The sequence below is a fragment of the Camelus ferus genome, chromosome 4, assembly GCF_009834535.1.
Source record: "Camelus ferus isolate YT-003-E chromosome 4, BCGSAC_Cfer_1.0, whole genome shotgun sequence".
In the NCBI taxonomy this organism is placed as follows: Eukaryota; Metazoa; Chordata; class Mammalia; order Artiodactyla; family Camelidae; genus Camelus; species Camelus ferus.
In genome coordinates, this window is record NC_045699.1 from 69,720,980 (window position 1) to 69,733,378 (window position 12,399).

Genomic DNA, 12,399 nt, shown 5'->3' on the forward strand with positions numbered 1-12,399 from the left:
TTTTTTCCATACAGTTAACTCTAAAACATGGGGGATATATGTCCACATTTTAGATTTAGAAGTCTTTTGCTCAGACCAGAAATCTTAAGACAATAAAGTTACACTTTGTAGACTGCAAATTGATAACACACAATCTAGTTTCATTTTCCTTCAACTTACATAAAGATGAAATACTGGTTAATAACGTTCAGGTGGCATGCCAATCTTTAAAGATGTTCAGCGAGACAGAATTTTCATACAAATGTAAACGATTTACAACAAAAAATACTTTATCCTATTTTGTTACTTAGAAACAAAATCATTATGCTAAGAAATGTTTATGTCGGATTTATACATTCTGAATAATAAAAACAAATTAACATCTGGATCTGAAAGCTGCAAAACATGATAAATTCAAAGACATATTAAAATCACAGATTTGTTCATCTCCTCGAATCCTATCTTTGGCACAACAGTTTTACAGCTATAAAGCAGAGTGAATGAAGCAGTAGCGAGAGCTGTATCATACTAGTTGTGGATCCTGTTAAATCACGTTCCTTCCATTTTGAAATTGCTTTAAAATCAAATTTATTTCCCAAGATTTCAGATTTTTTTAAACTTCCTACTCTTACTTTTATAATGTATTTCCTTTTCTCCCTTCCTTTCTTCCTTCCTTCCTTTCTTTCTCTTCTTTTTCGCACTGCTACTTCCTGAAGGAAGGCACATCAAATCTGACCCTAAGAACAGATCAACTAAAAATAAAGGAAGCAAAAATGTTGTTTCTATTTATGCACTGATTCTTCTAGAGTGGGTATGTGTGTATGTTTATTCTCGAAAACACACCCGCCATTTAGAACTTTTTTTCTAAATAAAGGTTTTCTGAGCACAGATTTGAGGTGTAAGAAATAAAACTTATTTTGCTAATTACAGTTTTTTTAAAAAAAGGGAGGGGATTCCTCTAATTAATCAAAACAACCCATTTCTCATTTCACTGTTTTTATTTTCAAGGATTAAAATTTTCCCTAGCCATCTTCTCTTATACTGAGTGATTACTGACACTCTTTGGTCTTTTCCTAAACTTTCAGAGAACACCATGAAACATGACAGAGAAACCATTTGCAAACGACAGACCGTGGTGTTGAGAGAAAAATGGAATAGATACATATACAAATGGTAAGCAATCATGAGTATTCAACATACTCCATTATGAAATTCCAAATGACAACGCAGAGATATTTTTATAAATATAACACATGAGCTCCGTAAAGGTTTCGGAAGCGGCAGAGATGGGGTAACTGATTTAGTTAATGTAAAACTTTAGCGTCTACAGTCTAGCATAGCAACATATGGTCTCATATGTTGGAAATTCTTTGATGAACAACGACCAGAGATGGATGGAGAGTTCTAAAAGCCAGCCTAATGGAGCCAGGAACTGAGATCTAATTATAGAACTCAACACAATCTATCATCCACTTTGGAAGCTATATTCTGCCTTCTAACAAGGGCTCTCTTGAAATCCTTAGGAAGTTAAATCTCTAATTCTGAACCTGATATGCTGGGCAACCTTAAAACAGGATAATTCCACCAACTGTATTTTTAGCACAAAACTTTGAGACCCCCTATTTAAAGGAACTCTGCATATAAAGAAATGAGTTTTTGTCCCTTATTTTAAAAAGTAACAACTTGGTTATCTATTATATTTATGTTGTTTTTTTTTTTGCTTTTTTTTTTTACCCAGAGGAAGAGAAAAGTAGAAATTATATTTGGACAAGACCATATCCCACTACAACCTTATTGCAACTCCCATGGGACAGAATAAAAGAAGACCTTATTGGATATATGAATGCACTTAACGTTTGTTTACTCATTACTTATTATAAAGAATATCTGGGGATGGCTTAGACTAGACTGACCATTTAGGTTTATTCAGGAGGCTACAAATTACCTTGTTCCAATCTTTTTCTAAAAACCACAGTGGTATCTACTTTGGGTTGCTGATGGGTTCCACAAAACCCTGTGACTTAAGCACATGCCAGTCTTAATTGGAACGGCAAACCTGAGTCTGAACAGCATCCCTGTAGGAGGCAACCACATTGTAACAGATTGTCCCTGAACGTGGATGTTACAGAATCTCTGATCATAAGCAGGCTCCCTGAGTTAAATCCTGGCTCTACATCTTCCTAGCTTCATCTTTGTATGTGTCAGTTTTCTTATCAGTAAATTAAGGAAATGCTTGGTACCCTGGTTCATAGGGTGGTTGAGAAAAATAAATGAACACATAGAATAGAGCCTGGCATATGACAAGCACTCAATAAACGTCAAGCACTATTATTTCACCCTTTAGAGATAAATATTGCATTAGGCTTACTGCAGTCAGATCTGTTATCAGATATTTAATCAACATTTTGTAAGTTCACCAAAATAGCTGAAGAAACCACTGTAACCCGTACTGTTTCCCTCTCCAACCCTGAAGCTGGAGGCTCAGAGAGAAGGACCTTCATTCATCACACACACATCACTTCAGTAATGATTACACAAATATTTTCCGCCTCTATGGTGATTTCCAATTCCTTGTAAGTCGCTGGCTTTAGAAACAGAATCTAAGTTCCCTTTTTGGGGGGGGTGGGGGGTAAAATCAAGGTAAAAGATTAATGACTTCGATGTTTTAAAAAGGAAATGGAGAAAAGCCGTTCCGAAATGTACTACAGACAGAAAAACTCTGGGCTGGCTGGCTGCCCCTCTTCTCTGCTCGCATCCCTCTGCTTCCTTCCTTCTTCCCTCTCTCTGTCGTCCATCTTTCCGGCTCTAATGAATCATAGGTTCTTATTGTTTCATGTTATGGGAAAACACAATGGAGTCATTCACAAACAAAATAAGTTAGGCGGAACAAAACATGCAACCAAAGCGCACAAGAGAGACAGGATTCCAGAGCAGAACTTACCCCACGCTTTAGACTCCGGAAGCAGTGGATTTTGGGTTTGGAGGTCATGAACTCGTTGAAGCGATGGGAGAGGGGTTCCTTTTGCTGCTTGGGAGACTGGGGGCCGTTGGGAACAGCAGAGGGTGAGGCAGAGGCAGGGGGAGGTGGGGGAGGCTGATGGGGGGATGTTAAAAGGGACATAAGCTACGTGTAAGAGATGGAGCAGTGACAGAGTAAAAATCAGAAACAAGAAGATAAGACACAAAACAAAAATAAGCATCAAATCATATTTGAAATCCAAAGCAAGTCCAACACAAACGATTAAATATTTAGGCCATGGTCCAAAAGAAAACATGGAAGAATATGTCAAATGAAGAATGTGATGGAAGTGGGAGTTTTAGTAAGTCAAGCAACAGAAGAATAGCAAGAAATTCTGACAAGGAGCTCATGCAAGACTTTCACATGCAAACTACAGCTCTAATCAGTTACTCTACACCAGTGTAAGCCAGAAGGGTAAATATTTCTAAACCACATAAACTAACACAGCTCGATGGGAGAAAATGAAAGCCCTTAAGTGCTAAGGTTGTGAAAACAGCAAGACAGTCTTTTAAAATGAAATATTAAATTATTCAAAGGTTAAAGCCTTAACGTCGCCTCGATCACACTTTACCCCCAGGTTAACGCTGTCATGCACCTACGTATCACACTATAAAAAGAAAATGAAAAATGTTCATGGATACACATGTTAACATGAATTCAAAACCAAGTTATTAGCTCAGGGGAACGATTTCAATTAGATATGGCTGCTACACGGTTATAGAAATTTTGCGCAACGTCCCTTCTCCCCAGCCCAGGTAACCAGCGTTCTAGGAGACTGAGGAGGGAAAGGTGTGATGCAAAACGGCCAGAGGTCAGTAATCTGTTAGTGTGGGTGACACGGTGCAGGTGATAATGCGTCTGAAATGACCATGGCAAAGGTACCACCACCAAAGAGAGATACTGTTTTAAAATAAAATAGCACGCTAGCTTTGCTTCTCGCATTCTAAAACTACAGGCTTGAAATCTTAGTTCCTTTAAGACTAAAAGATACAGCCAAGACCTCCACGCTTTATAACATTCATTTCACACTGGGTCCAGCCATCAGTACCTTATTTTTTTTGATGAACGGCCACAGCTTTCCTTTGGATTTGCCACCAAATTTCAGCTCTGGTTTGCCGTCGCCTCTGGAATTTGAAAGGCTGTTATCTGACACAGTGCGCTTCATCGGCTGAGTGTAATCCTCAAATTCAATGTCTCCGGGAGGCTCAAACCCAGACTTATAAGCTTCCACTACCAGCTGTGAATCCTGAAATTACACGCATCACACACAAATATGTTCAAATACTTTTTACACAATGAACTATGATGACTTCATACAGATGACATTCTAAGTAAGTTATATTGATTAATAGCACTTTTTTTTCTAGTAATGTTTTTATCATTAGAAAGAATAAGTAACACTGGGAAATATATACAAGATCTTGTAGCTCATGGTGAAAAAGAACACAACTGTGAATATATGTATGTTCACGTATAACTGAAAAATTGTGCTCTACAATGAAAATTGACACAACATTGTAAACTGACTATAACTCAATAAAATAAAATTTAAAAAAAAGAAAGAATCAGTATAATTTGTAAAGCCATATGTTTAGTTGAGATTTGAAGATACTTTTTGGGGGGGCATTAATTTAATTTATTCAACAGAACATATCAGTAAGTCAGAGGAAAAACCACATGCACAGATCTGTAAGTACTGTTCAGTTGATAAAATTCACATCAATTCCTGAAAAAGAAAAAAAAATTCCCCCTATATGATAAAGAATATCTTTTTTAAACCAACTTCCTTCCTTCTAATGGTAGGAGCCTTAGAAGCAATCTTATTAAATCAAGGACGGACAAGAACATTTACTATCACCCCTATTATTTAAAATTGGGGGCCAAGGCCTATGAAACCAGAAATAAGAAGTGTAGCTACAGAAAAGCGAAAGGAGACAAAGTCAAAAGGGAGGATAATTTGCAGATAACTGTCCACCCACAAAATCCAAAATTCATGAAGATAGTTTTAATAACCATTTTTCTACATTTAGAGAAATGAATATAAAGAATGACTTTGCTAGAAGCAGAAAATTTGGGCCATTTATTATTCAACTCCCTTGAACAATACAGTAATACAAAAACTGGTTCTCATCAGAAGGTCTTAAAGCAATTTTGCATATACAAAGTCAAAGTGAAGAATAGAAAATCTCTCCAGTTTCTCTGGTTCATTGTGGTTCAAAGGTATGAATTTACTGAATAATTCTTCTTTATGTATATATTTGTTCATAGTCTCTCCTCCACTAGAATGTAAGCTCTCTTCTATTTTTCCTCCATTGTACTCCTAGTACTTAGATGGCGCCCAGTGATAATGGTGTGATAAATGTTTGCTAAATAAGTCAGTGAACCAAATGCCTTCTCTATGGTGCACATCCTGCTAGGAACTGAGTACAACATCTTCTCAGTGTCAGTTGGTGGAGACCAAAGCATAAGGACATGACAACCATTATGTCAAAGATATCTAGATAGATGTAAGTGAAAGTATTACAGAAGCACGCTAACTCAATGATCATCTGATTAAAAAGAAACTACTAGAGAAGACAATGTGGAAAGATCTCAACTTCTTACCATGAGCCCACATTTTATTTTGCTGCAGCTATTTTAGCTAATGTGCAATTTGCAGGTGTGCCACAGGTGTCAATTATCTTGCAATAGTCAATCACCCTTTCTTTTTAGTAACAGAACCCTGATTTGAAGATCAGGGATCAGGAGGGTAACAGCAGGGGTGGTGAGAACTGGTTGGGTTCTGAATGTATTTTAAAGGTAAAGCCAACAGGACTGGCTAACAAGCTGACACAGGTGTCAGAAAAAGGGAGGTATCAAGGGTGATTCCAAGATCTGAGCAGCTGGAAGGGAGGAAATTCCATAACTGAGACAGTCAAGACTATGGGAGGAGCAGGCTTCACAAGAAAGGTCAGGTACTCCATTTTGGATGTGCTAAGTTTCAGGTACGTACTAGACATTCAGGTGGAGAAGCATCTTGGCAGCTGAATATATGAACCTGCAGGATGGGGAGCAGTCTGTGCTGGAAATGTAAAATGTGGGGGTCAGTATTGAGATGGGACTTAATGTTCCAGGAGTCCACAGATCACTCCAAGGAGTGAATGTGGAGAGTACAGAGGTCCAAGATGGAAGCCCTGGAGAACTCTCAAAGTTCAATCATAAGAAGAAGAAAAACAAGAACAAGCCAAGGAGACTGAGACCAGTGAGGAGGATAAAAGCCATCACTGTGGTTTCCTGGGAATCAAGTGAAGGAAGAGCAAATAAGAGGGTGGTTGAGTGGGGGCCACTGCTGCTAACAGTTAAATAAGAATTTGGATGAGAACTTGAATGAGGACTTAGAAAGGACTTAACAACATCAAGATCATGTGTGAAAAGAGTTACCAGTGATACAATGGAAAATGAGGCTCTCATAATGGGAGAAATACCCTACAAATCTGGGGGCTCACGATTTCCGAGATAAAACTATCATTCAGACATAATCTTGAGAAATTGCACACTTTCAAGGAAAAAGAAATTTTCAAATTTCTAATATAACAAGTTAAAATGAGGCTTATTTCAGATTTTAATCAATGCCAGAGGTCAATGAACCTCAAAGAAAAGTTAAGATTCATATAGAGGCGATCTCACTTTTGAAGGCTTACCTTATAAACCCCACTGTTCCTCTTCCCCTTTAAAAGGTCCCTCCCCATACAGTCATTTATTGGTGACTACTGAAATTTTAAATATGGTGATCAGAGAAAGCCTCACTCAGACTATTTCTGATTTCCTTCTATAAGCCAGACATTTACAACCAATAAGAGACCTGGACCAAACTGAAGATACAGAGATGTATGGAATTGATGGATCAATGGTGACAAGAAAATGGAACAGGTGCTCATACCTATGGAGAAACTTGACTGACTGCATGGGTGCATGTCCTGTCATATGTCTCTAATCCAAGAAACAATTTGAGCAAGAGGATTATCTCTCTTTTGAAATGCTTAAAAGAGATCTAGAAAATCACCAAATAAAGAAATTTTCAGCTCAGGAAAAGGATGGTTTGATCACTTCTGAAAACTTGTTTGCATAATGTAGTTCCAGGCGGTGGGAGGGAAGCACCAATAATTCAGAAGCATCAATCATTTCCCCGCCAAAGGTTGGCTGAAATCACTGAAGAAGGAGGCTTTAGGCAAATAGGTATTAACAAAATACAGATCAAAGAATCCTAAAATCAAACAAAACCAAGAAACTCACATCTACTACCTTGGAACTACTCTTCCTACAAAGGCTTATCATTGAACATATTTGGAAGTATTTGTGCACGTTGGACCGACAAAAACTTTTTACCCAGATGACCCCAAATGTTAATACACACCAGATTTTCTTAGAACAATGAAGAATCTGTATGCTAGATCTATTTACGGAAAAGGAAGCTTTGATCTTCCCTGGACTCATATTTTAAGAGGCTCTCCTAACACAGAATACTTAGGGCAGGGCTTTTATATTAAATATTTGGTTTTGCAAGTTAATAAACATTTGTAAAAGCCTTTGCTGATGTTCTAGTTGACACTTATGCTGAGGGAAATAGGCTTCTAGGAAAGGAATCCTGATGGATAACATTGGCCCTAAAGCAGTGTTCTCAATCGGAGATGATTTTGCTCTGCAGGGCACACTTGGCAATGTCTAGAGACTTATTAAAAAATTTAATGCGGGGGGTGTTTGTTTGTTTGTTTATTTTTAATGGAGGTACAGGGGATTGAACCCAGGGCCTCATCCGTGCTAAGCAGGCATTCTACCACTGATCTAAACCCTCCCCCACCCCTGATCACTTTTGATTGTCACAACTAGGGGAGGGCTACTAGCGTCTAGTGGGTAGAGGCCAGGGATGAAGCTAAACGTCCCACAGTGCACAGGACGGGCTCCCACGAAGATTAATCTGGCTCAGAATGTCAATCGTGCTCTAAACAATCACCTCCCAATGTTAGGGGTTCCTCGGCTGACTGATAAGCCAACACTTCCAAGTAAGTCTGCAATGTCTCTGACAGCTTACCACTTACTGACATGTATTTTCTGCAAATGGAATTTGAGTGCTAAATCCAAAACACACAGGGCTGAATTAAAAAACTCTGAAGTGGTGTCACTACTGTGGAAAAGTACATGTGACCACAGAAAGCAACTACTTTCAGACGATTAAATGTGGTCGCTGTGGCGGGGGGCGGGGGCGAGGAAATAAAGGGACCACAAACACTAGTGACAAATGAAGTCCAAACAATAGTACTTACATTTTTCGGATCAACAGACTCGGCTGCCTTTACTATCCCATCCAAGCACTTCCCAATGATCGGAATCACCTGCCGGTCCAGCTCCGCATACGTCTTCACTGATTCTCCAATTCTCACTATCCTTCTTTCCTCCATCTCTTGTATTTTCTGCAACATTAGAGTTTGCATAAAATTAATTTGGTCTCCTGTTATTTCAGGAAGTTGCTCTTTGGCAGCATTGTCACCTCTAAAAAATTCTCTAGGAGGGAAATAGGCTTATAAAAAGGTGAGAGTTAGAGCAGCCGTAAGTACACTGTGCCTCTGCAGTCAGCCAGCTGCCCATATGTGTTATGACTTGTTTGGCTGCCTGAATGTGTACTGTACACAATTGCATTCCAATTTCAATAAGACCCCAAACTCAAGTAGTTTTACTCTTAACGCCATTTGGTATGAGATTTCAAATCTTTCCTCCATCTTTGAGCCACTGTCTTATCCTTTACCAAAAACAAAGTATTTGGTTAACCGCCTTGCGCCAACACAGGCTGAGATTAACTAGTGTACCTTCCTTCTACAAGCTGGAGGTTCTTGTGTGCTGCGAGCGTAGACACTGTGACACAGAGATTTATTGTTTTTTTCTACAGCTGGACCTGAAGTTGTAAAAGATTCTCAAAGTGGGAGAATGTGGATATATCTTTTCTCATACCATTTTTGACCACCGGGAGTAGCCAAAAGTAAAACAATCCAAAGGAAAGGAACTGCTATCTGTGCAAACCCTCCAACTGTCTGAAAGCTGCTTTGATTTCTAAAGTTAAGTTGGCATTTCTGTAACCAGAACAGTCCTTTGAACAAAGAGGGGGTTAATCTATGAATCCCAGTTCTGAGACTGACAAAGAATGACTACGGGTGCAAACGAAGGAAACTTGCGAAGGTTACTGATGAATCTTGAGATTCGTGGGCTATTTCATCTTAATGCCGGTCACTGTTTGATCTGAATGCTTTAAAGAATGATTTGAGTTAGAGGACATTTTGAATTCTATAAATACTTAGAAGCCCAGAAACCATGATTCCAATGCAACATGTTTCTAAGCAAAGCAATCCTGAGAGATCTGAACTACTTACCTGAAAGATGTTGGGAATGTGAGTGTGGTAATATTCATGCTGCTCGAGGTTGAATTTCTGAAGATATGAGGAGTAATCGGCTTTGCTGTCGTCGGCCATTTGGTGACGGATTTGAGCTTGTTGTCGTGCCTTAGGGCAAAAATGAGAAAAGCCTCAATGTTCACACATAATAAATAAAAGCCTAGAATTGCAACCTGGAGGGACTTGGGGGGGGGGTGTATTGAATTTACCTCAAATGTGTTGTATTTAGCAGGTGCTGTTTTTAAAAAATTGTTTAAACAACCCAGTCCAAAAATGGGCAGAAGACATGAAAAGACATTTTTCCCAAGAAGACATACAGATGGCCAACAGGCACGTGAAAAGATGCTCAGCCTCACTAATTATTACAGAAATGTAAATCAAAGCAACAGGGAAATATCAACTCACACCTGTCAGGATAGCTATCATCAAAAAGTCTACAAATAACAAATGTTGGTAAGGATGTAAATTGGTGCAGCCACTATAGAAAACAGCAGTTCCTTAAAAAACTAAAAATCTAAATACCAAAAAAACCCCAAAACTACCATATGATCTAGCAATTTCACCCATGGGTATACATCTGGAAAAAAATGAAAACACTAATTTGAAAAGAACACACACCAATGTTCACAGCAGCACTATTTATAATAGCCAAGACATGGAAGTAACCCACGTGCCCATCAACAGACAGCTAGATTTAGAAGATGTGATACACACACACACGCACGCGCACACACTGGAATATTACTCAGCTATAAAAAAAGAATGAAATACTTCCATTTGCAGCAACGTGGATGGACCTAGAGAATATTACGTTTAATGAAATAAGTCAGAGAAAGACAAATACCATATGAGATCACTTACATGTGGAATCTAAAAAAATAATACAAATGAATATCAGACTCACAGGTATAGAAAACCAACTTGTGGTTACCAAAGGGGAGAGGGACAAATGACGGGTGTGGGATTAACAGATACAAACTACTATATGTAAAACAGATAAGCAACCAAGATACGCTGTGTAGCATGGGGAATTATAACCATTATTTTGTAATGACCTCTAGTGGAGTATAACCTGCAAACATACTGAATTGCAAGGCAGTATACCTGAAACTAACATAATATTATAAGTCAACTATATTTCAAGAAAAAAAGAAAAAGAAAAAACAGTTTAGAAGTTGGATTTACTTTAGATAGGGATGTGCACCCTCATTCTTCACAAAGCCCGCCACTTGGTGTTTGCATGTGGCATTACTTTGTGGTTTGACACGTGTGTCGCCATTCTTTCCTGTCTGCACTTGGCCCAACTCACGTATTTATGTTACCTAGATGGCCCTTGTGGGAACCTCTGATCATATTTTTTTTTTGAGGAGAATATAGGAGATCCATATTTTTTTTTATTGAAGTATAGTCAGTTACAGTGTTGTGTCCATTTCTGGTGTGCGGTATAATGTTTCAGTCATACATATACATACATACATTCATGTTTATAGTCTTTTTCATTATAAGTTACTCGAGACCCACAAATTTTTTTATCCGATTCTCAGTGGAGTTCATGAATAAAAAAGGCATGTGAACCACTGACCTAAATGGACTTTTCTAAAACTCTCCACTACGTTTATTCTAAGAATATACTTTAAAGAAGCGTAAGCATGGTGCCCTTTTTGTGCTTTTTATGTTGGGGGGGGAGGCAGAGCTATTTTGTTTTACTGCATTGCGTTTCTCCTAAATAATAACAGAATTCATAAATTTGTTTCTCTCTTTTAATTCATATCTTGGTTCATTACACACAAACAAGAAAGGGGCTATGATTGACAAGCTGCAGAGTCGATTTGAAAGTTCAAACAAGAATGTCTATAAAATCTAAAGTCATCCACAAACACCAGAGACTGTTATGTTGGTAACATAATTCATCTAGCACCTTGAGGGGGCCTTGATAAACATAGTCTCATGAATCTCTAACACAATCTGAGGTCCATGCAGAGCAAAAACTACCCCCTGCCAGATGAAGAGATGACTTGGCTTGTCTCCTTGGCAAAGTGACCACACTGAGCCAAAAACACGGCAGGAAAAGGGCCTTGTAGCCAAGGCAACTTGTGTTTGTTGCATGGTTTTGTTTTGTTTTACTGAACCTAATAGTTTAAAAAGAAGAAAAAAAAACCCACAAGAAAGAAACATTCACATGCAAAAACAAAGAAGAAGCGCTGAAGTAGTCTGTTCCACTGTCTGACCCTTTGGTACCAGAACGCAATTTTTTTTTAGCATCTCAGTGTCCTTTATTGGTTTCCTGCCTCCGTGACGAAGGCTTAACCTGATTCTCACTTCCTCCACCGACTTGACTCATCTGCGTACCTGTGAAAGCCAAAGGTGGTCACTCAGAGCTGCTTCCTTTATTTCCTTCTTGATTCAGGAGTAAACGCTTCCCAAATGAAGGTAACAATATTAATATTTCCAAACTGATTTCCTTAGTACCTGAGGTTTTTCATTTCTTCAGGCCTTTAGGTATCTCAGAACCATTTTACCCACTTCTCACCTCCCCTTGGTTAGTTCAGCTGCCTCATTCTTCCTCTTCGCTGCAGCCTGTTAACTCCCTTCCTGACCATATGCTTTGGCTTCCGCTTTACTGTGTCCACTAGTAAATCTATTAAGCTAGTCCCCAGCATGTGAAGTCCCCAGCGTCCCTGTAAAACTCGTGCCCTTACAATGTACAGTAACCCTCCTCTGTTTAAATACTAGCTTCCCCACCTACATGCACTCCATCTGTTCCCCTAAAGCGACCAACTCAAAAATCCTTTTAACTCTCTCACTTACCTAGAGTTTGATCATTTGTCGCTCTGTTATGACTATGAAAAAGAAAAAAAAAAACAAAAAAACAAGGAAATTCCCAGGTAGACCTCCTATTTCTAAAAAATTCTCTATTTCATTCACAAGCCTTCCTCAGAAAAAGTCTTACAAAAATCCAAGGGGAGGGAGGTCCCTTCATCT

The 12,399-nt window shown here is 38.7% G+C and overlaps 1 protein-coding gene across 13 annotated transcripts in view; it reads right to left on the reverse strand.

Moving 5' to 3' along the window:
- FNBP1 (formin binding protein 1) overlaps window positions 1-12,399 on the reverse strand; it is a 122,396-nt gene that overhangs the window by 21,968 nt on the left and 88,029 nt on the right. For 5 of the 13 annotated variants that reach the window (XM_032478636.1, XM_032478634.1, XM_032478639.1 and 2 more), the window contains exons 7-10: window positions 9,397-9,525; window positions 8,299-8,445; window positions 4,047-4,244; window positions 2,921-3,103 (exon numbers count right to left, since the gene is read on the reverse strand). In XM_032478636.1, coding sequence (XP_032334527.1) covers window positions 2,921-3,103; window positions 4,047-4,244; window positions 8,299-8,445; window positions 9,397-9,525 — 657 coding nt within the window. The remainder of the gene's footprint in view (window positions 1-2,920; window positions 3,104-4,046; window positions 4,245-8,298; window positions 8,446-9,396; window positions 9,526-12,399) is intronic. The other 8 variants (XM_032478642.1, XM_032478644.1, XM_032478643.1 and 5 more) reach the window with 3 other exon arrangements.